The following is a 24,219-nucleotide window of genomic DNA, read 5'->3' as shown; positions in this document are numbered from 1 at the left end:
AAAAGTCTTGGCATCTTTGAGCCTTAGTTTCCCCATCTGTAATATGAGGTAGTTGAATTCAGACTTGAAGTCTGAGAGGCCACAGGCCAAAACTGGCCTGCTAAGTATTTGAGTCTTTGGATCTCAGCATCAGATGAGTGGGTGCTACCGGATTCCTCCCTCCTGGGTTTTTGGGTGGATGAAGTTACCTCGTGAGAGTTCAGAGCAGATGTGAAGAGGGTGTGTGTTCTGAGATGGCTGTGATGTGTCCTTGCAGGGCTCATGGCAGACACCCAGTACATCCTGCCCAATGACATCGGTGTGTCTAGCTTGGACTGCCGTGAGGCCTTCCACCTGCTGTCACACACAGAGCGCCTCTATGCCCATCACCTGTCTAGGGCTGCTTGGTACGGAGGACTGGCTGTGCTACTCCAGACTTCCCCGGAAGCCCCATACATCTATGCCCTGCTTAGCCGCCTCTTCCGTGCCCAGGACCCTGACCAACTGCGCCAACATGCCCTGGCCGAGGGTCTTACTGAAGAAGAGTATCAGGTCAGTTCTCAGAGGCCAGCCTAGCTTCCTGATGGGCTTCTAGAAGGTTGTGAAGGACTGGACCAGGGGGAAACAGATCTCTCTCTCCAACTAGATAGAGGGACTAGACTAAAGGTTGCTAGCACACACACACACACACACACACACACACACACACACCCCTGAAGCTTCAGGCTTGTCATCTGTAGACTATGCACATGGTCTACCTTTAGTATTGTGATGCCCTACTTTAGCACAGCGCCTGTTTCAAGACAGGGGAACAAGCCAGGCATAGTGGTACACATCTCTAATTCCAGCACTTAAGAGGCTAAGGCAGAAAGATTGCTGTGAGTTTGAGGCCAGCTTAGGTTTCATGGTTCTCAGCAGTCTTCAGTGATTGCAAAGCTGTTATTGAGAGGACGGAAGAATGCAGCCTGGGTAGACACTGGGAGGTTTGGGTTACACTTTTACATTGTGAGGGACCTGGGCAGAATGTTCTGCCTGTCCCGTACTTGTTGTCTGTGGATGTATTGGCCAAATAACATACTAATTCTGAGTGCGTTGCCACAGTTCAGAAACATACAAAAGACGAAAGGTCACACATGTTCGTTGTCTCTCCAGAGGGTAGCCACTGTGGCGAGTGTGTGTGTACAGTACAATCAGCCTCCGCCCTCTTTTTTTTTTTTTTTTCCCCCGAGACAGGGTTTCTCTGTGTAGCCTTGGCTGCCCTGGACTCACTTTGTAGGCCAGGCTGGCCTTGAACTCACAGCGTCCACCTGCCTCTGCATCCCAAGTGCTGGGATTAAAAGCTTGTGCCACCATGACCAGCTACCAGGCCCCCTTTTAACTTACTCTGTTACACAGAGCCACCTGCCTCTGCCTCTGCCTCCCAAGTGCTGGCATTAAAGGCGTCGTGCGCCACCATTTCCCAGCTTAACTTACTTTTTAAAAAATGTAAAATGACGGTCTTGATTGTGTGTGAATGTGCAAGTGTCAAACATAGATACCGGGAGAAGTTACTCCCTTGAAACAGGATCTCTTTTACAAAGATTAATTTTATTTTATTATGTGTACGTGTGTGTCAGTGTATGTGAGTTACAAGTGCCACAGAGGCAAGAGGCGTAGGATCCACCTGACACTGGTGCTGGAAACCAAACGTGGGTCCTCTGGTAGTGGTCTTAATCGCCAAGCCGTCTCTCCAGCCCCAGAACAGGGTGCCATACTGAACCGGAAGCTTGTGGTTCGGCTGTCACTCCCAGGATAGCCTATGCACACACCCACCTTCCCAGTGCTGGGATTACATGTGTGCATGGCCACGCCTGGTTTTTGTATGTGAGGGCTATGTATGCAGACTCAGGTCCTCCTACTTGCTCAGCAAGTGCTCTTTCTCACAGAGCCACGCCCCCAGTCTTGAGCCACGCCCCCAGCCCCGTGTGACCTTTTACATCATGTCTTTATTGTTTTGTGTACTACCCATTTTTCAGATCTCTGCGTCCTGGAGAATTTCCATGGAGTATATAATAATCCATTTCCTTTTGTTGGCTGGGAAGCACTCTGTATCAGTATAGACTGCGATAGATTAGTTTTTTGTTTTTTTTGTTTTTTTTGAGACAGAGTTTCTCTGTGTAGCCTTGGCTGTTCTGGTATTTGCTTTGTAGACCAGGCTGGCCTTGAACGCAGATCCACTTTCCTCTGCCTCCTGAGTCCTTTTTTTTTTTTTAAATGCTGGACATTTTAGATGGCTTCTAGTTTTTCTTGCAAGCAATGCCACAATGCTCATTCTTGTTCGAGTATATGAGTAGGGACTGTTTATAGAAATAGAAATGCTGGGTTAAAGGCTCTGGATATTTATTTTATTTATTTTTTTATTTTTTGGTTTTTTAAGACAGGGCCTCTCTGTGTTAGCCTTAGCTGTCTTGGACTCGCTTTGTAGGCGACCTGCCTGCCTCTGTCTCCCAAGTGCTGGCTTTAAAGGCATACGCCACCACGCCTGGCCCTTTTTAATTTTTTTTAATAAAAAAATTTTTTTTCTTGGAGATAGGGTTTCTCTGTGTAGCCTTGGCTGGTAGACAGCGCTGGCCTCAAACTCACATTGATCCGCTTGCCTCTGCCTAAAAACGGCACACCAACACGCCCGGCTTAGCTCTGAACATTTATAATGATCTGTTATATTATTCTCTAAGGCTTTGTGTGGTGATGCACAACTTTAGTCTTAACACTCTGGAGTCACAGATAGGAGGATCTCAGTGAGTTCAAGTCATCCTGACCTACATAGTAGGGCTACAGAACCTTTCTCAAAAAAAAAAAGACTTTAAAAAATACATCAATACATTATGTTCCCACCAGAATGTGACCTGTTTTTGTTTGTTTTCCTTTCTTTTTCTTTTTGATTTTTCGAGACAGGGTTTCTCTGTGTAGCCTTAGCTGTCCTAGAGCCTGGAACTCACTCTGTAGGCCAGGCTAGCCTCAAACTCAGAGATTTGTTTGCCTTTGCCTCCCAAGTGCTGGGATTAAAGGATGATCTGGTTTTCTACAAGGGGAAGAAAATTTCTGAGGCAAGGTTCCTGTTTCTTTTGAATTTTGGCTAATTGCTTCCTGTCTCTGGGCCTTGGTCTTAGGGCTAGAGAGACGGCTCAGAGGCTAAGAGCTCTGGCTGCTCTTCCAGAGGTCCTGAGTTCAATTCCCAGTAACCACATGGTGCCTCCCAACCATGTATAATGAGATCTGGTGCCCTCTTCTGCAGGTGTACATGCAGGCAGAACACTATAGATTTAAAAAAAAAAAAAAAAAGAGTGACTCTCTGTGGAAATGCCCATAAGTAGGACGTACTACCCAAATGTTAACTGTTTTCAGTGCGATTCCTTTGTTCATAAGTAGCAGAAACCCATTACAAAGTGGCTTAAAGAAAAAGTCTAGTGTAGTGGTCTACGCCTGTGATTGTAGCACCTGTGAGTTCTGTTGCCAGGCTGGTCTACATGAATTCCAGAAGAGCCAGGACTACACACTGAGACCTTGTCTCAAAAAAAAGAAAAAAGAAAAAAATATATATATATAATAAAAGAGAGAGAGAGAAAGAGAAAGTTACTAGCTCACATGCTCACATAATTGCAAGGTCCAGGGCTAGAGAGGCTTCAGGTGCAGTTAGATTCAGTTCAATGCTGTCATGAGCTGGGATCTTCATCTCAGTTTTCTCTCACATATTGGCCAGCTTAACTGTTAAGTTCAGCCTGTAGCAAGAGAAGGTGATTCTCTGACCGGCCTAGCCAGCTTGCGTGCCTACCCTTGGAGCTGTGGGAGACAGCTTCCTGCTGTCACCACCCTAGGTGTGTTTAGTAACTGCTGAAACCAGTTTGGCCACCCAGTGGGGTTAGGGGGTAAAAATTGATTTGTGACAACAAATTGGGCCAGACCGGGGCCTCCTGAGATCATTGGGGTTCTGCCCTGTGATTTCCCAGCCTCCCACACTGGTAGGCCCTGGCGTTCCTGCCTCAGGCTGACCTTTTCTGGAAAGGGGAAGGCAGTGAAGCTTGTCCCATGTTTGATACTCTGTTGCCTCCGCTCCCCAGGCATTCCTGGTCTATGCTGCAGGGGTCTACTCCAACATGGGCAACTATAAGTCCTTTGGTGACACCAAGTTTGTTCCTAACCTGCCCAAGGTGAGTTGGGGGAGGGTGGCAGGGAGGCAGTGGTTGGCTGTGGTGGGAGAATGAAGAAGGGAGTCAGAACTGAGTGCAGACCTGAGCCATTATTGCCCTGTCACTGGGACACTGTGGCCAGGGGACGTGTCACTCAGCATCCCCAGGCGCCACAGACATAAAGATAAGGGAAAAGCACACTCCTTCCAGACCGCTGATCTGAGTGGCAAGCAAGTGCAGGTGGTGCAAACTGTTAGATGCCTGCTGGTCGTCGCTGGGGATCCCATCACTAGGCTCCTCAGATGTGAAGGCCTGTACAAGTGGCCTGGTAGTGTTGACCGCTTGTCTGGTTTGCAGGTCTGTGGTAGCCTGAGGTTCGGCAATTCTCGGGACTCGCTGATGCTGCTGTTCCCTGCACTATACTATGAGGTCTTAGGTTCAAGTAGAAGGAGGTTCTGGAAGTTTGAAGGGCATGTGGGCAGACCACTGACTTTCCTTTCTTTGCAGGAAAAGCTGGAACGTGTGATCCTGGGGAGCGAGGCTGCCCAACAGCAGCCAGAAGAAGTCAGGGACCTCTGGCAGACCTGCGGGGACCTAATGTTCTCCCTGGAGCCTAGGCTTCGACACCTCGGGCTGGGGAAGGAGGTGAGCCCCGCCCTCCAAGAGCTTGGTAATGTGGAGGGTGTTCTTAAGGCTGCTTGGTGTGCCTGGAAGGGCAGCTGACAGGAGGGAGGCAGGAGGCTCTCTCACCTGCTCTCAAGCTAAAGCCAGTTGGCTCCACATGGCTGCTTGTCATCTGCAAATTGGGAAGGGAGCTGGATGGAATGTTTCCAGATTGTTCTTCCAGGTCTGTCCTGCCGGGATGCAGGTCACAGGGAGGAGAAGGGAGTCTAGGAGGGAATGATGTAGGGACTCCCTGCCTCTAAGGATCGCCTGGGCCACGCGGGAAGAGGCTGCATATGGCAAGCCTTAGGGGTGAGCCAGCTAGAGAGGACGGGTAGGGGCAGTGCTGGAGGAAAGGCATGGTGGCACAAAGCTGTAATCTCAGCCCTCAGGGTGTTGAGTCATGATGGTTGTGAGTCTGAGTGCAGTGTGGGCTATTTTATTTTATTGATTGATTTATATTTTGGTTTTTCAAGACAGGGTTTCTCTGTGTTAGCCTTGGCTGCCCTGGACTTGCTGTGTAGACCAGGCTAGCCTTGAACTCACAGAGATCTGCCTACCTCTGCCTTCCAAGTGCTGGGACTAAAGGCGTACACCACCACGCCTGGCAGTGTGGGCTATTTTAAAGAAAAAAAAAAAAAAATAGCAGAAGTGTCCAAGCTGAAATCTGTTTTCCAGGTTTTCCCCCTGGAAGTAGATGGGACAGGGTGGTAGAGAGGGGAGGAGACGCAGAGAGCCTAGAGAGGAAGCCATCAGCTGCCTCATAGGGTCCGACCTGCGCCCTCAGGAACTTGTCTCTCTTGTCTCTCTGTTTACCTCTTCTCTCGCCATCTCTTCCCCAACAGGGAGTCACCACCTATTTCTCTGGGGATTGTACCATGGAAGACGCTAAGCTGGCCCAAGACTTTCTGGACTCTCAGGTTTGGGAATTGGCAATCTGGGACACTAGTTTGATGGGGCTCCTTGTCCCCACCCCTTCCCCACTGCCACCTGCTCTTAGGTCTCAGTTTGAACCCAAAGCCTTATGGGCACCTTGGGTTTTGAGACGGAAAAGACGTAAGGATTCTTTGTGTGTGAGGCAAGCCCGAGCAAAGCAAAAAGACAAATGTTATGCACGTACCAGGATGTGTCCGTCCCTGCCCGTCCCACACTTCCAAGATGGAGCCTGTGTCCCTCAGCTGCTTGCCAGCTGTGTGGCCACTTCCCAAGTTCATCTCACACAGTTAAGAGTTAGCTGAGGTGGCCCCTGTGCCTCACACAATCGAGCTGTGAACTTAGTGCTTTTGGGGCCGGTGAATAGCTCAGGGGTCAAAGGTGCTTGCTGACATGAATTTAATCCTACCAGATCTACGCAGTGGAAAGACAGAACTGATTCCCAAAATTATTGAGACCTCTACACAAGCACTGTGGCACGTGTGTGGGCCCCGTGTGTGTGTGTGTGTGTGTGTGTGTGTGTGTGTGTGTGTGTACACGTGTACACATTTTTGGGGGTGGGGGAGTTTGATTTTTTTTGAGAAAGGAATTTTCTATGTAACAGAGCCCTAGCTATTCTGGACTTGCTTTATAGACCAGGCTGGCATCAAACTCACAGTGATCCGCCTGCCTTTGCCTTCCAAGTGCTGGGATTTAAGGCGTGTGTCACTACACCCAGCCTAATATATATATTTTTTTATTATTAAAAATAGTCTTTATTTTTTATTTTGTGTGTGTGTGTGTGTGTGTGTGTGTGTGTGTGTGTGTGTGTGTGTGCCTAGATTATGTAATGTTTACCACTTACATGAAGGAACCCATGGCTATCCTGAGACTGGAGTTAGAGAGGGGCTATGAGCCACTGTGTAGATGCTGGGCACTAAACCTGAGTCCTCTGCAAGAGCAGTGCAGGAGGCACCCTTAACTGCTGAACCACCTCTCAGGCCCAGTATAAAATATAAATATATATATATATATATATATATATTTTTTTTTTTTTTTTTAATTTTTTTTTTGAGTTAGCATTTTGTGTGTGGAACACTGCACGATAGTCATCTCTGGCCCACTAGCCCTCCCTGTGTGGGCTTGGGAAAGTTCCTCAGAGAGGCCCCAGCCTGCTTTGCCTCACTGTCCATCACTGTCCAATGGGATGGCCACTCCTCCATTCTCTTCAGTCTCCTGGATCTCACCTCCTCCAAATCCTGCTCTGTTTTTTTCCAGAACCTCAGTGCATACAACACGCGGCTCTTCAAGGTGGTGGACCAGGAAGGGAAGTCCCACTATGAGGTGCGACTGGCTTCAGTGCTCAGCACAGGTACGCCCAGGCCGTCATACCTAACACCAGCCACCTAATGACCCAGGTGGCTCAGGGCAACAGCCCAGCTGTCCCAGCAGAAGGGTTCTTTGGTCTCAGTTCTTTCTTCATACAGCAAAAGAGTGGCTTTCCGCCTCACAATGGTGGCGCACACCTTTAATCCCAGCACTCGGGAGGCAGAGGCAGGCAGATTGCTGTGAGTTTGAGGCCAGCCTGGTCTACAGAGTGAGTTCCAGGTCAGCCAGGGCTGCACAGAGAAAAACAACAGAAACAAACAAAAAAGAGTGTCTCCCGGCTCTCTTTGTTAATGTGAGTCAGTACTTGTGGGTGGACAAGGGACAGGTCTCTGATTGGTTCTACCTGGTCTTAAGCCCACCCTAGAGCAAATGTAGCCTCACCTCAGTCCCTCAGACAGAGAGTGGCAGCAGTAGGGACCTGTTACAAAGCAGGAGAGTGAAAACATTGAGGCCATTGTGCTGCCCTTCACCGGCTGTTTTTACCTATCCACATCCCCAGCTAGCCCCCCGCCGCCAGCACTCTGCTCTAGCCATGGTCGGCAGCTGTGGTTCCTACATCTTGTCACCAAGTCTTCATATGTGTTGTATGAAGTACCTGCTCCCGGCTCGGAACAGCTCCTAGCCCATTGGTGGTCACCGGCACCCTTCTTCATTCCGTGGCTGGATGTAGACGGCACCTTTTCAGGGACCTTCCCCAGTAGTTTCCTAGTTGGTCTTCTGTGTCTTGCAGACAAGCCCTCTGCCAGGATGGGCCATGTGTTTTCTGTCACTGTCTTTCCTGCCTCCTAGTGCTTGATAGTACTCAGGTGACCAGTGTGGAAATGTGGGGGCATATAGCAAATGAATATAGATAGCGTATACACTCCAGGTGGAGGGGTACAGTGAGCTGCAACAGGGGGAGTGGAAGCATAGGGGGCACGCAGCCTGTTCTGACTAAAAAGGGACGCATCGACTAGAGAGATGGTTCAGTGGTGAAGAGCACTTCCTGCTCTTCTAGAGGACCTGGCTTAGGTTCCCACCACCCACATCAGGTTAGCCAGAACTCCAGTTTCAGAGAGCACCCAACACTCGCTTCTGGCTTTCCTAGGTTACCAGGCATGAGTGTGGTGCACATGTAAATACAGGCCTTCATTCATATACACAAAATATAGAAACAAATAAAGCTTATAAAAAGAAGGAAAGAAAAGGGACACAGGTCCAGGAAACAGAAGGGGATCATGTTGGAATGGAAGCAGGAACACATCCCGTGCTAGCGGGGCAGGCGGCAGGGGAGGGCAGTAGCCAAGAGTGGCTTTGGGGCTGGGAATGTGGATCACGGGTAGAGCGCTGACCTAGCATGTTCAAGGCCCTGAATTCTATTCTCCATACTAAAAGTTTGCATTTCCAGCTTCTAGTGTCTGTGACCCTTGGCTCTCGGTTCCTTGTTTCGCATAAAGTCCTGTCATCAGCTCTCATAGTTTTGAGATGTGGCTCTTTTTAAAATATTTTTTTTTTCTTTCAAGGATTTATTTCTTCCCCTTTTTTCTTTTCGAAGATTTGTTTTTATGTGTATAGATATTCGAGGAGACCAGGAGAAGGTGTCGGCTCCTGTGAAACTGGAGTTAAAGAGGGCTGTGAGGCACCTGATGTGGGCGCTGGAACTGAACCTGGGTCTTTTGCTAGAACAATCAATATGTGCTCCCCACCCACCCCACCCCGCCACACGTATATAACTTCTCTGTATAGCCTGGAACTCCCTCTGTAGACCAGACCAGGCTGGCCTCCAACTCAGAAGAGATCCACCTCTGCCTCCCAAGTGTAGGGATTAAAGGCATGCATCACCACTGCCCAGCTGGAGTACTGGGTCTTTTCGAAGGTTGTTTTTTTTGTGTGTGTTTTTTGGTTTTTTTTTTTTGAGATGGCGTCTTCTGTAATCTTTGAAGATACCCTGAAACTCACTCTGCATCTGCCATGATCCGCAACTCCTTATCTTCCAACATCTGTTTCTCAGCCGATGGTGTTGCAGGCGTGCAGTGCCATACCCCTCTGCTGCTTGTGCTTCCTTCCTTCTTCCTTCTTCCTTCCTTCCTTCCTTCCTTCTTCCTTCTTCCTTTCTTCCTTCTTCCTTCTTCCTTCCTTCCTTCCTTCCTTCCTTTCTTTCTTTCTTTCTTTCTTTTTAACATTTAGCATTTGCATACATGTCCCGGAATAGTCGTGAGAGGATGATGATCCACACAAGTTGGTTCTGTCTGTTCTCCATGTGGAGGACCTAGGGACTAAACTCCAGTCCTCAGCCTTGATGGTTGGAACTTATACCCTCTGACCCATGTCGCTAGCCCTGTGTTTTTTGAGACGAGGTCTTAACTCTAGCTCAAGTTGGCCTCAAACCTAGCATGATCCTTCCTGTTTCCACCTCCCAAGCATCACAACTCCAGGTGTGCCCTACCATGCCTGGTTTGTGCAGTGCTGGGTATCACACCTGGGCCTTTGTATATGCTAAGGTGAGCCCTCTGTCAGTTGAGCCACGTTCCTGGCCCCTAATATGTGCATTGAAGTTGTTAATAGGCCGGAGTGAGAGGCCTACTGAGGTGCCCCACACCAGCCTCTTGCCTGAGTGTTGCCTTGTTCCTCAGACCCCGCTCTCAACTCTGAATTGACTTCCAAGCTGAAGAGATATGAGTTTCAGGGGAGCCATTTCCAGGTCACTCGGGGAGACTATTCCCCCATCCTCCAGAAGGTGGTAGAACACTTGGAGAAAGCCAAGGTAGGGCTGTCTGGGGCCTGAGGGGGCAACTCACAACCCATCTGGGCAGCAAAGGTGGATGGTCCAAGGCTGACCAGAGCCCTTTTTACCCCCAGGCTTATGCAGCCAACAGCCACCAGGAGCAGATGCTTTCCCAGTACATAGAGAGCTTCACCCAGGGCTCCATCGAGGCCCATAAGAGGGGCTCCCGGTTCTGGATTCAGGACAAAGGCCCCATTGTAGAGAGGTGAGGTGCCGGGCTCTGCTTCCCATCCCCCACCCCCCTACCCCCCCAAACCCCAACTCTTCACCCTCCCATCCCCCCCCACCCCGTGCCTTCTGCCAGATCACCTCCATCTCTCTTCTTCTGCCCTCTAGTTACATTGGCTTCATTGAGAGCTACCGTGACCCCTTTGGCTCCCGCGGAGAGTTTGAAGGTAACTGCTGTGGAGCAGGGAGGGGGGTGGAACTCCCTTTTGCCAGGTCCAAGTTCACACTCCCACTCTCCCTTGAGGGCTCTCTCCTTCCCTCCTAGAAGCAGTAACAGCAGCTCTGGGTCAGCTTACTTAAAGTGTCCCAGGCATTGTGTAGTACAAAGTTAACCCGAGGCTTTTACCATAGCGGTGACTGAGCCCAGCTACGCCAACTTCAAGCATTTAGCCATTTTGCTTTCTGTGCCTGACCTGACAAGGCTCTCGGTAGACAACCTGCCAGCATGATTTCTTAGCCTGCATTTGCCCATCTGTGACCATAAGCTAAGTGGTCAGACCTGTGAGCGTCACAGTCTCGTGTACAGTGATGTGCTTGGTAGCCAGGAGTGGATATGCCACACCTGTGACGCTTCATGTGGTCTGCTGTCATCCCCAGCTGATGGCTGACTGCGTCTGTCCTCATCCCACAGGCAAATCATGGCTGGAGGACCCAGGCTGGTCTTGGCCTACACTCTCGGCCTCCCCGTTCTGTATGGACAGGCTGAATATCAAGTTGCTAAAGGCAGAAATTAGGCTGGCAGGAGGCAGGAAATGCCTACCGTACCTAGCAGCTCAGACCTGAGGTCATAGGAACATGAAGGAGTTCTCACACCTGCGGCCAGGAGCAGGCTGCTGCACACAGCTGCGGTCAATTATACATGTGATGCCTGGAGGGACTAGGTAGGATACAGTGGGATCCCGGGATGCTGCCAAACCACAGCCCTGCCTCCCCACAGGCTTCGTGGCCATGGTGAACAAAGCCATGAGTGCAAAGTTTGAGCGGCTGGTGGCGAGTGCTGAGCAGCTGCTGAAGGAGCTGCCTTGGCCTCCTGCCTTTGAGAAGGACAAGTTCCTCACCCCTGACTTCACCTCCCTGGATGTCCTCACCTTTGCTGGCTCCGGCATCCCTGCCGGCATCAACATCCCCAACTGTGAGCTCCCTTCATATCCCCCCAGCCCAAGGAAGTCCCCATATATTCTTCCCCCTCCACACATGTTTCTGCCACCAACTATCTTTGCCCCTCCCCACTTCTGTCGGGGTCCCTCAGGGTCCCTGGACCTCTGTCCCTCCCTCTGTCAGCTCTCTTCCCTGTCTTCTAGATGACGACCTGAGACAGACAGAAGGCTTTAAGAATGTGTCCCTGGGGAATGTGCTGGCTGTGGCCTATGCCACGAAGCGGGAGAAACTGACATTCTTGGAGGAAGACGACAAGGTAGGCACTGGCCGCCTAAAGCATGCAGGCTAGGCTATATACTTGGCTTCCTTGAGTCTGGGCAGGCATATGGACCAACACTGTGGTGAGGGTCAGAGTCCAACTTTGGTTCTGGTTTAGCCACCTCCCTGCCATGTGACTCTCTGTCACTCTGAGCTTCCTCACAGGATGCGCAGTAGAGGCAGTCCCTCCCTCTGTGTCGTTGTGAAGGTGAGATGGGCTGCCCCATGCGGCGTGGTGGAGTGAAGTGAGCTTGACTTCCAGAAAGCACACCCCTCACGTGGGTCTTGCCGGGAGGGCTGGTTGTGCTGTGTGCCCACAGTGAGATGGTGGTCAGTGTGGTCCTTGTTTGTCTTGGCAGGACCTGTATATTCGCTGGAAGGGGCCGTCCTTTGATGTGCAGGGTGGGGTTACACGAGCTGCTGGGCCACGGCAGCGGCAAGCTCTTTGTTCAGGTGAGAAGGGCCAGCAGGGACCACCTGACCTGTGAGTGAGGCTGGTCATCTCTAGGGAGACATTGCTGACGTTGGTATCTGGAATAGTCAGGCACAAGGTGCAGAGTCAGATGGCGCAGGCAGTGGCAGAGACTGTTCTCCCCGCTGGCCCCCCCCGCCTGGTCTCTGTCTAGGGGAGTTTGACTACCTTCAAGGGAAACTTCCGGGGCCAGCAGTCCCTCTTGGTCACCAGTCACTAGTCGAGCTGTCTTGGGTAGCCGTCTTTACCCATTCATTCATCTGGGCTCCTGGAGCATTTGATGGGGAGGTCAAATCTGTCCTGCTTAAGGGACTGTCCCCCCAGAGCACTTCTTCCCCAGTGGATGCAGTGCCTAGAGCCCTTGGCTTGCATTGGGGGAATGTGGAAAGGCCGACAGTGTTTCTTCCCAGCAGGCTAAGGAGACTCATGTGCTCCCAGTGTGGAGCCGCATGGCTTAACTAACCAGAGGAGAGTAAGGACCATCAGTGAGAATGGGGTTCAGGGTTGGACTTGCTCCCACTGGTTGGGACTGCCTTCCTGGATGAGGGAGGGCTGGGCCTGGGCTTGGTAGGTCAAGAGAATTCAGAGAGCAGCTGAAGGGGCAGCAGTCCGGCATGGAGTCTCATCCAGTCTTTCCTTGGGCTTAAATAAGTCTTTTCTTCTGGCTGGTAGGACTTCTGATGCTGTCATGGGAACTGTCGTGACGATTAAAAGGGGAGGCGAAGTGGAAGCTCTGGTGCAGTGGGTTCTTAGCAAGCATGTTAGAATCAGGAGGCACAGAGGTTTACTCGGCCTGATTCCATTTCGGGGCTCTCGGTCCCTGAGCCTCAGTTTTCCCACCTGCGTTGTGCGGTGACGATAGAGCGTTCCCCAGGAAGGATACAAGAAAGATGCTCGGCATATGGTGGAGTAGGGAGGATCACATTGGCAGCAGGAGTGTCAGGTCCAGGAAGCACATATTGGGGTATTTTCCACACAGGTCTAGAGAGTCTGAGTTCACATACAATTTCAGGTGGTCCCTCCCTTGGCTGGACCCCAGTTTCCCTCTTTACAGTGACGTGAGTGGGTGGTTCCTAACTGCTGAGGGAGGGATTTTGAGGAGGTGGTTGGCCTCACAGAGCTTTGAGGGTTGCCAGCCTGTTCCCCTTCCTTTTCTCTCTGAGCCACTGAGACTCTGCCCAGGGACACTGTCCCCTAGCCCACCCCACACTCATGACCTTTATTCTACAGGACGAGAAAGGCGCGTTCAACTTTGACCAGGAGACCGTGACCAACCCGGAGACTGGGGAGCGGGTAAGGAGAGCCTCTGTGGAGTCACGCCACTCACTGGGACAGGGGACACAGGCAGAGCCTGATTCCTAGGTCTTGCGTCATCCTTGTAGATTCAGAGCTGGTACCGGAGTGGAGAGACGTGGGACAGCAAATTCAGCACCATCGCCTCCAGCTATGAAGAGTGCCGGGCGGAGAGCGTGGGCCTCTACCTCTGCCTCAACCCTCAAGTCCTGGAGTAGGAACCGTGGGCTAGAGGGGCGGTGGGCTGAGTCCCCCGACACTGGTCAGCTCTGGGGATGTTCTGCATAGGGATAATCTGGTCATCCCTGTCCTCCCTCCACCAGGATCTTTGGCTTTGAGGGAGCTGATGCCGAAGACGTCATCTACGTGAACTGGCTCAACATGGTTCGGGCGGGGCTATTGGCCCTGGAGTTCTACACCCCAGAAGCGGCCAACTGGCGGCAGGTGGGACTGATGAGGAGCCTGCCGTGTGACCACAGTCAGGGTTCTGAGTGAAAGGCTGGGACAAGTGCAACCCCCTAAGACAGATAAACTTAAATCTACCTCTAGACTCTACTGTGGGGAAAGCCATATCACATTTCTGCTAGAAAAGGCGAGTCAGGGTTCAAATCCATGAGGCCTTCCTTCTTAGCCATTGGACTCGGCTACTCAGCCACAACAAATAGTTTTTCTGTCTTGTTTCAAGTTCTTTTTTTTTTTTTTTGAGACAGAGTTTCTCTGTGTAGTCCTGGCTGTCCTAGAACACGCTCTGTAGGCTAGGCTGGCCTCAAACTCTGAGATCTATCTGCCCCTGCCTGGGATTAAAGGCATGTGCCACCAAACCCAGCTTTATTATTATTATTTGTGTGTATGAGCGCATACACACCAGAGGACAATTCTGTAGAGCAAGTTTTCTTCTTCGGCCTTATGAGTCCTGGGAGTCGGGCTCCGGCTGTCAGGTTTGCACGGCAAGTGCTTTACTTGTCACGCCTCTTGTCCGTCCCTTTCCATCGTTCTTTACAAAACCACGTAAATACACTTTGTGGAGCCATGTCATCAAAGGGCGCGCACTGTGAAGCCTCTCAGCCACTGGGGAGCTGGGACAGGACATTTACTTGAACCCAGATGGTCCTGGGAAGCCAGGGCAACACAGCAAGATCCCATCTCAAAAGAGAAAAGAGGGCTGGAGAGACGGCTCAGTGGTTAAGAGCACTGTCTGCTCTTCCAGAGGACACGGGTTCAATTTCAGCACCCACATGGCACCTAAGAAAATGGTTAACTCCGGTTCTAAGGAACCCAAAACTTTCTGGGTTTCCACAGACACCTTATGTATGTGGTGTACATATATGCAAGCAAAACACTCTGTACATATAAAATAAAGATGAAGTAATTTTTTAAAACTTTAAAACAAAAAAAAAAGAAAAAATAAAAGAAAATCATGTGCACACACACATAGAAGAATACACATTGTAGAGTGTGGCCCGAGCTTTGCCTCCTTTAGCAGCTGTTTGGCCTTGAACCAGTCACTTCACTTATTAATGTTTTGTTACATGTAGAAGTGGGGATAGCAATGCCCATGTGGTTCCATTGTCGAGCACAAAAATGACTGGGAAAGGGAGACCTCAAGGTCTTTACTGAGGGGGCCTCATCAGTAGATGCTGTCTGGGGCATTAAGAGCTGTGGTAAGTGATGAGGGGGCATAGGGCACAGGCTTTCCACACACAGTGAATACTCAGTGAACACAGAAGAAAGGAATTTGGGTAGAAAGGACCACAGGGTAAGAGGGAATAAATGGATGATGACAACCAAATAGCACGTTGAACACGTCAAAAAGCTGTGCATCAAACCCTCAGTATTGGCTACACATGGACCTCTTTCCTCTGGCCCGCAGGCCCACATGCAGGCCCGGTTTGTGATCCTGAGGGTTTTGCTGGAGGCTGGTGAAGGACTCGTTACCGTCACTCCCACCACAGGCTCTGATGGGCGACCAGATGCCCGGGTCCACCTGGACCGTAGCAAGATCCGGTCAGTGGGCAAACCTGCCTTGGAGCGGTTCCTACGGAGACTCCAGGTAAGTGAAGGTCTCTCAGCCTGACTACCGCCAACCTCTTTTCTGTCCCTCCCTCCCATCGTGTCAATACCTCTTAACCTCCTGGCCAGTTTCTTCATTCAGCTCATCTTTCTAGTGACTGAAAATAAGCTATCGTGGTCATGAAGGAATGCAGACAGCAAACAGGGAAATAGCAAGTAAACAGGATAATGCCTAGAGTCTGGCGAGAGCTGTATGGCGGTAACACTGCTGGCTGTGATGGTGAGCAAGGTTGCAAAGGAAAGGCCTGCTGCTTGCAGAGACCAGAAGAGGTTGGGGTTGGAGTTACAGATGGTCATGAGCCACCGTGTGGGTGCTCAGAATCAAACTCCAGTCCTCTGGAAGAGCAGCTAGTGCTCTTAACCACTGAGCCATCTCTCCCGCCCCATGGGAAACCTGTCTTTATGGTACTTTATTTTTTGTTTTTGTTTTTGTTTTGTTGTTTTTCAAGACAAGAGTTTCTCTGTGTAGCCTTGGCTGTCCCAGACTCAATTTGTAGAATAGGCTGGTCTCAAACTCACCGAAATCCACCTGCCTCTATCTTCCGAGTGCTGGGATTAAAGGCGTGTGGCACCGCACCTGGTTTGGTATAGTACTTTCTACAAGAATAGGGCTGTATTGGGTGTTTTCAACAACTCACACATCATAAACCAAAAATTATGATTGTCTGAACTAGGAATTAAAGTGTGTCTTTGTAATTGTATGCCCATCTGTTTCCAGGAAGGACCAAAGCATCTTTCCATAAAATGTGGGAGTTTGGGGTGTTTTTGTTTTGTTTTTAAAGTGTGTGTGTGTGTGTGTGTGTGTGTGTGTGAGAGAGAGAGAGAGAGAGAGAGAGAGAGAGAGAGAGAGAGAGAGAGAGAGAGAAGAGAGAGAGAGAGAGAGAGAGAGAGAGAGAGAGGAGAGAAAGAGAGAGAGAGAGAGAGAGAGAGAGAGAGAGAGAGAGAGAGAGAGAGAGATTTTGAGGGGCTTTGTTATACAGATTTTGGGGATCAAGCTGAGGTCATCAGGCTTATGTGACAAGTGTGTTTATCTGCTAAGCTATCCCACTAGCCCTGTTTGTTGATTGTAGTTTTTCATTTTCATTTGTTTTTTCATTCTTTAGAAAAAGTTTTGTTTTGCTTAATATTTTGAGACAGAGTCTTACATGTGTATCCTTGGATAGCCTAGAACTCACTATGTAGACCAGGCTAGCCTTGAGCTTGTTTCCTCCTGCTCTGTCTCTGACTCCCAAGTGCTGAGATGAAAGGTGTGTACCACCCTACCCAACTAAAACACATGTTTATAAAGTTAAATAAAATTAAATTTAGGGTTGGTGGTAGAGTATGTGCTTAGTATATGTGAGACCCTGGGTTCCATCCCTTCACTGCCAAAAAATAAGTTAGGGTAAAAGCCACTAGATGAGAAACAGTGTCTGGTGGATTCTGGGATAGGAAGGGGCACTATTGGCCGAATTAATGAGACCTAGGTGGGTGGGGCTTGGAGAAAGCTGTGCTGACAGCTTCTGGAAGTTCACTGTACCATCTTTGCAACTTTTTTAGAAATTGGTGATTTTTTTTTTTTTCCTGCAAATGGCAAGAAAGAAGGAGCTGTGCCAGAATATTAGGTATAGGAACCAGATTGATCCGCTCCTAAGCTGCTGAATCAGCCCCTTTTAGAGACTGAGCCAGCTGGTTGTTTTTTATTTGTTGATTATTTTTGTTCTTGTTTTGATTTGAACAGAGTTTCACTATGTAGCCCTGGCTGGCCTGCAACTCTCTGTGTAGACTAGGATGGCCTGGAACTCACAGAGACTGACCTGTGTCTGTCTCCGTAGTGCTGGGATAGTTATGGCCGCCGTGAGCAGCCCCAGTTTGGCCCTTGTACAAAGGGGAGTCTCGCAGCATCGCCTCATCACCTGCAGGTTCCCCAGCAACGGTTTGGTTTGGGTTGGGTTTTTGTTGTTGTTGTTCTTTTGGTTTTTCGAGATATGGTTTTTCTTTTCTTTCTTTCTTTCTTTCTTTCTTTCTTTCTTTTTTTTTTTTTTTTAAGATTTATTTATTTATTTTGTATACAGTATTTTGCCTGCATGCCAGAAGAGGGCACCAGATCTCATTATAGATGGTTGTTGGGAATTGAACTCAGGACCTTTGGGAAAACAGCCAGTGCTCTTAACCTCTGAGCCATCTCTCCAGCCCCAAGAGATATGGTTTTTCTGTGTAGTTCTGGCTGTCCTGCACTCACTCTGCAGGCCAGGCTGGCCTTGAACTCACAGCAAACTGACCACCTCTGCCTCCGGAGTGCTGGGATTACAGAAGTATGCCACTGTACCTGGCTCTTCCTCAGCAGTGTTTTATAGAAAGGTGCAGCTGTTTATTGTGTCAGCCATGTTTTTTTAAATTTGTTTGTTTGTTTGTTTTTTCTTGCTGGTGTTACGTATGAATCTGTATTTGTGGCTTCTTGGAACGTCTGGCAACCTTGGGCAATTCCTATGTGACTAACTGGCTGGAACTGAGTAGCACCCCCACATTCAGACATGGCCTGCACTTCTTCATTTTGCCCAAGGACTCCCCAATTCCTGTTGGTCCTATAGTCCGCGTTCTGTATCCCCCAGTTCCACGTCCATACATTCCACCAACTTCACACACACACACACACACACACACACACACACACACACACACACACACATTCAGGAGAATCATCTTGTATGTACTAGACATCCACAGTATTTCTTCTTGCCATCATCCCCTAAATACCATGGAATAAGAATTAATTACATATATCGCATTGTCTTGGGTATTATAAGTAATCTAAGGGCCTGGGCTATTGGGCAGTGCTTACCTAGTGTACATGTGATCCTGGCACTCAGGAGTGGAGGCTGGAGGATCAGGAGTGTAGACGGTCATCCTTCACTACATTATGACTTTGAGGCCAACCTAGGTAGGTTACATAAAGCTCTGTCTCAAAAAACAAAACAAAAGTAGGGCTGAAAAGATGGTTCAGTGGGTAGTAATGCTTGCTGCATAAGCATAAGGACCTGAGTTCGAATCCCAACACCTATGTAGAAAGCCAGGCCTGGTTGCATACACCTGTACCCCCAGCACTTCGAGGGGCAGAGACAGGAGGCTCACTGGGGCTTGCTGGCTCCAGGTTTAATGAGAACTTCATTTCAGGGGAATAAAGTGTAGAGTGATAGACCAGGATGCCTAATCCCTTTCTCTGGTTTCCACTGCACACACCAAACACACGTGTGCACATACACCAAACACAAACATACAAATGAATCTTTAAAATTTGTAAGAAATCTAAGTGTGACTTAAAATATGCTATACTAGAAGATGCACGGAGGCATATGGATATAGCACACAGGTTATATACATGTGTACAGCACACGGGTTGTATGTGTACAGCACACGGGTTGTATGCATGTAGTAGACGGGTTATATGTGTATAGCCATGGGTTATTTGCGTATAGCACCCCATTTTGGATTAGGGACTTGAACATTCAGGTTTTGTTATCCACACAGGGCACTGAAACCCATTCCCCGTGGACTGTACCTGGCTGAGTCTCTTCTGATACTACCATGTTGTTAACTCTCCAGTCTGAGCTCCCTACGTCTAGCTTGTTGGCTTGATCATGTATGAAGGGATTACGTAATACCAAGAAATGAGAGAGATGATCTGAGTCAACCCAGAGTCCACATGGCAGAAGGAGAGAATGGATTCCCACAAGTTGTGTACACACACACACACACACACACACACACAAATAAACATAAAAGTAAATTTTAATAAAGAATTAAATAAATCTCCTGGAAGGAAGGCTTATAGGAAAGACAGTGTAGATCTAGCCGAAGATAAAAAGAAATAAAACCATGGAGTAAGCCAGATGTCGTGGCGCACGCCTGTAATCCCAGCACTTTGGAGGCAGAGGCAGGCGGATCTCTGAGTTTGAGGCCAGCCTGGTCTACAGAGTGAGTTCTAGGACAGCCAAGGCTACACAGAGAAACCCTGTCTCAAACTTCCCCTGCCCCCCAAAAGAAACATGAAGTAGGAAAAAAATTGGTGCAGGGGGGTGGAGTGGGGTCAAAACTAGGGATTGAGCGTAGGGTTTTAGTCATGCGGGCTGAGTGATATACCATGAGCTACATCTGAAGCTTACTAAGAGAAAGCTTAAAAGTTGAGCAGTGTTCTTGAGACTGAGGAAGTCTAATATAACCAAAGTTCAAGTCGTGCAAGAAAAAATGTGAGAGGAGACAATGTAAGAGTAGAAACAATGTTGTTGGAAGGAAACGGTGGGTATGCTTCCATAGCTGCCTCTGTGTGGGCCTTAATCCCATTTACAACGGAGAAGCGAGAACGCTTTTTAAAGCCCCACCTCTTCTTTTATTTTTCATTTAAATTAACTTTTCGTGTATGCATAAATTGTTTTGAGTATGTTGTATGTGGGGCATACGCACATATGTGTACCCTGTTCCATCACTCTCTGCCATGTGCCCTTGAAACATGATCCTTTACTGAACCTGGAGCAAGGCTGGCAGTGAGCAAGCCCCAGTGATCCTCCTGTCCCCTGACCCCTAAACTCACATGGGATTACAGGCCATGTGTCAGTGCCCAGCTCTTTATATATGGGGACTGGGGATTTAAACTCATGATTGTGGTTCTTACCCACTGAGCCAGCCCTTTAAAAAATTTAGCTGTCAGCCAAGCATGGTGGCGCATGCCTATAATCCCCAGACTCAGGGAGGCAGTAAGGCAGATCGCTGTGAGTTTGAGGTCATCCTGGTCTACAAAGTGAGTCCAGGATAGCCAGGGCTACACAGAGAAACCCTGTCTCGAAAAACCAAAAGAGAGGAAAAAAAAAAAATGTTAGCTGTCAGACATTCTGCTACCTTCCTTTAATCTCAGCACTCAGAAAACAGAAACAGGCAGTTCTCTTGTGAGTTCAAGTCCGGCCTGTTCTACGTAGTGAGACTCTGTCTTTAAAAAAAAAAAAAAATCTAGGATTTTTTATTATTTGTTTTTAAGACATTTTTATGTGTCTCAGGCTGTACACCCTCTATTGCCAAGGATGGCCCTGAACTATTGATCTTCCTGAATCCACCTTTCAAGTACTGGGATTATAGGTGTGTGGCACCATACCCAGCTTAGCCATTAAGTTTTAGCACCGAAACTTTATAGAAGACAAACCATAACACATCCTATCCAGACCTAGGCACACGTGGCCATGGCCTGCTGGCAGAGTCCTGTGGATGCAAGATGAGTGCCCATCCTCGGAACTTAATTCCTCCTTTCTGCAGGTGCTGAAGTCCACGGGAGATGTGGTCGCAGGGCGAACCCTGTATGAGGGATATGCAGCAGTCACTGATTCACCCCCAGAATGCTTCCTCACCCTCAGGGACACAGTACTGCTACGAAAGGAATCCCGGAAGCTTATTGTGCAGCCCAACACTCGTCTTGAAGGTAATGGGTGTTACAGCGTTTATGGAGCTACCCAAGGTCTCCCCAGAGAGCAGATGATGCACTCGGTTCGGGGGGACCCCTCTCTGCCATGATATTTCCAACAGACCTCAGGCCTAGAACCTTGGCATTGTCCATCTCACACACACAGGGACACTGATTGTCAGCAGGAGAGCTCAGGAAGGCCAACAGAGTAGGAGCTTGTGGAGGCTAGCCAGGACCTTGCGGGAGGTAGAGCCAGGCAATGACCTGGGACTGCGCAGTCCAAGTAGGACCTAAGAGAATTTGAATCAGCAACATTCAGGGTGGAGATGTCCTCGGCCGTCCCCTTTCTCAAGTAACATTTCCATTTCCAGAATCCCTGTCCCTGCCTGCATGGTGCTGGCACCTTGTGTGCCCTGCTGTCTCTGCAGTGCTCCATGTCCGCTCTGCTTGCTAGCCTTTGTACACGCTGTTCCCTCTGCCTGGCACAGTTCTTGTTGGTCAGGTCCCTGTTACGTGGCACCTTCCTGAGACATGCTATCTGCAGTCCCTCAACACAGTGACACTTTTATCTCCTAGTGTTATTTTCTTTGTGCTTTGATACATCCAGTCCAGGGAGGCCACTGAGAGATGGAGCAGTGGGTGGGACCAAGGCCATTCCCTCAAGCAGTTCAGAGCCCGTTAGGAATGAAAACACACAAGCGAAGCATTAACGAATGTTTAAAGGGTGCTAACAGTGCTCTGAACACTTGGATAAAGAGCTCATCTGTAGCTTCAGAGTGTCTTGGGAGGAAGTGGTGGTGTTTAAACCAGACTCGAGGAGCAGGTTGGGGTTTTTAAAGGTAGTGGTGAGCTGGAGTGTGACCATGGTAGAATTTGCCCAGTATGTAATAGGCTGTGGGTTCTACCCCCAGCACTTTGGTAGCTGGGAGTAGTGGTGATAGTGGTGGTGGAGGATTTGCAGGTCCCGGGTACTGAGTGAAATATTTTCACAATAGGTTGGGATGGTAGCTCACTGGCAGCACGCTTTTCACAGCTATATAAGGACCTAGGATCCATCCCCAGTACTGAAGAAGAAAAAAAGAAAAAAAAGGGGGAACTTTTCAAGAATTACCTCCCCAAGCCCAGTGAAGAATGGTTACTGTCCCTTCACCAGTTCTCAGCTGGGAACTGAAATCCTCACACACAGTTGGTCTTCACCTTTGCCTCAGCCCATACAGCTAAGTAGGAGCAGAGTCAGGACTTGAACTTGGGCTGTTTTAGCCTGAGCTTAGCCATGTTAGGAGGACTCTTAGCTACTGTGTACCTCTCAGTGCCACATGCCACACAGCTGGAAAGGTAGAGCCGCTGAAGAGTGATTAAAGGGGGTGCTTCCCACCAAAATTAAAGGACCCTGAGACAGGTCCATTTAACAGGTAAGATGTTCAGCAGTCGCATCAACACTGCCCGTGAGGCATCCAGCACTCACTGAGCACCCAGCCGATGCTACATCAGCACTGCCTGTGAGGCAGCCAGCACTCACTGAGCACCCAGCTGATGCTCTAGCATAGTAATCACCCTAGCACCTTGAGGAGAGAGATACTGTGCACATTCCCCACTTTACCCACAAGGCACTGAGGCTTACAGTAGCTGGGAAATTTGCCCATGGCCTAGACATATGAGCAGCTGCTGAGCTGTATTGGTTCCTCTAATAGAGCACTTGAAAAATGATTTTAGGTTTATTTTATGTTGGGTTTTTTGCCTGCATGCATGTGTGTGCACCGTGTGCATATGGTGCCCTCAAGAGGTGCAGAGATCACAATAGGGCATTGGATCCCCTTGGGACTGGAGTTACAGATGGTTGTGAGCCACTATGTGGGTGCTGAAGGCCAAGCTAAGACCAGCCTGGTCCTAAACAAGAGCAACAAGTAGTTTTAACTCCTGAGCTATCGATCTCTCCCGCCCCTGACACAGCACTTTTATCAGTCATTTTTGCTAGTGATTGTTGAGGTCATATTGGTTTTGTTGAGACCAGGATTTTCTAGGCTAGCCTTAAAATTAACAGCCTTCCTTCCTCAGCCAGTTGAGTTCTGGGATTATGGTGTGGGCTACCATGCCAGGTTTGATTTAAATCTTGATTTAAAGGGAAAGATGAAAGCAGGTAGCAGTTCATTTAAACATCCCCCCACTCCGCCCCCCCCATAATCCTGCTTCTCTTGCAGGGTTATTCTAATGCCTAGAAGTCGCCGTTCCTGTCACTACTTCTCCCCCAGTCAAGTCTTCTCTGCTGCTGTTCCCTCTCTCTCCTCTCCCAGGCTCGGAAGTACAGCTCGTAGAGTATGAGGCCTCAGCCGCTGGTCTCATCCGATCCTTCTGTGAACGTTTTCCCGAGGATGGGCGTGAGTTGGAGGAGGTCCTTACCCAGCTGGCCACAGCAGATGCCCGGTTCTGGAGGGACCAGGTCAAGGAGGCCCCATCTGGCCAGGCTTGAGAAGGAAGATCTGTGTGGCCTTTCCCCACTCCATCAAACCAAGGCTGTCAGTGGCCCTGAACTGTGTGTGTGTGTGTGTGTGTGTGTGTGTGTGTGTGTGTGTGTGTGTGTGTGAGAGAGAGAGAGAGAGAGAGAGAGAGAGAGAGAGAGAGAGAGAGAGAGAGAGAGAGAGAGAGAGAGGAGAGATACTGATTTGGAGTCGGGGGAGGGGCAGGAGCTTGGACTTTGGTGCTACCTCAGCTGAGGGTGGTGATACTAACCCCTTCCATTTGTCAGCACTTTCCAGTTTACCAAGTGCTTCCTCGATCTGCACTGCCACCTTTGCGGGGAGCTCCACAGGGTGCCTAGTCCAGTTTCCCACATGGGGAAATGGAAGTTCTGAGAAGCGACTGGTCTTGATCTGGCAGGTGGCATGTGACAGAGCCAGGGCTCAAAGCATTCTCACCAAATCCAGTGCTCTTCCTGTATTACTTTTATAGCCAGAAAAATAAATACCACAAACAACCATCGTCTTTGCAATGTGTGTGGTTCTTCCTGTCTGCGTTCAAACCCTGGGAGGGCACAGTACATCATCTCTGGCTTCCAGTCCACAGTAGGATTTTGATACCATTTCCAAAGCAGAGCACAAAGTTACAACACGAGTTCTGCAGCTCTCCTTGGTGACATATTTAAGATTTATTTTTATGTATATGTAGGCATTTTCTCCGTGTGTGTGTGTGTGTGTGTGTGTGTGTGTGTGTGAGAGAGAGAGAGAGAGAGAGAGAGAGAGAGAGAGAGAGAGAGAGAGAGAGGATTGTGAGCTGCCATGTGGGTGCTGAGAATCAATCCAGAGTCCTCTGCTAGAGCAGCAAGCATTTTCGTACTTTAAAATATGTCGCGAGCTTAAGAACTAGAACGCACTAACTTGAGATCCTGTCCTTTAATTTCCTTCTCAACCTGGACCTCTACAGAAGACAGTCAGAAAGGACAGGGACA

At 49.2% G+C, this 24,219-nt stretch overlaps 1 protein-coding gene across 1 annotated transcript; it reads left to right on the top strand.

Annotated features, from left to right (window-relative positions):
- Positions 1–246: 246 nt before the first annotated feature.
- Dpp3 (dipeptidyl peptidase 3) lies at positions 247–23,353 on the top strand. Its single transcript, XM_051145858.1, is given in 18 exon segments — positions 247–531; positions 4,077–4,166; positions 4,653–4,790; positions 5,654–5,728; positions 6,999–7,092; positions 9,722–9,852; positions 9,948–10,078; positions 10,210–10,268; positions 11,039–11,233; positions 11,403–11,515; positions 11,877–11,918; positions 11,920–11,970; positions 13,220–13,282; positions 13,372–13,496; positions 13,606–13,726; positions 15,153–15,332; positions 20,633–20,795; positions 23,069–23,353. Coding segments are annotated over 18 exon segments (2,217 nt in total). The 5' UTR covers positions 247–261; the 3' UTR covers positions 23,245–23,353.
- Positions 23,354–24,219: the final 866 nt, after the last annotated feature.

The sequence above is a fragment of the Acomys russatus genome, chromosome 5 (assembly GCF_903995435.1).
Source record: "Acomys russatus chromosome 5, mAcoRus1.1, whole genome shotgun sequence".
Classification (NCBI taxonomy): Eukaryota; Metazoa; Chordata; class Mammalia; order Rodentia; family Muridae; genus Acomys; species Acomys russatus.
This window is presented reverse-complemented; position numbering and strand designations above follow the sequence as displayed.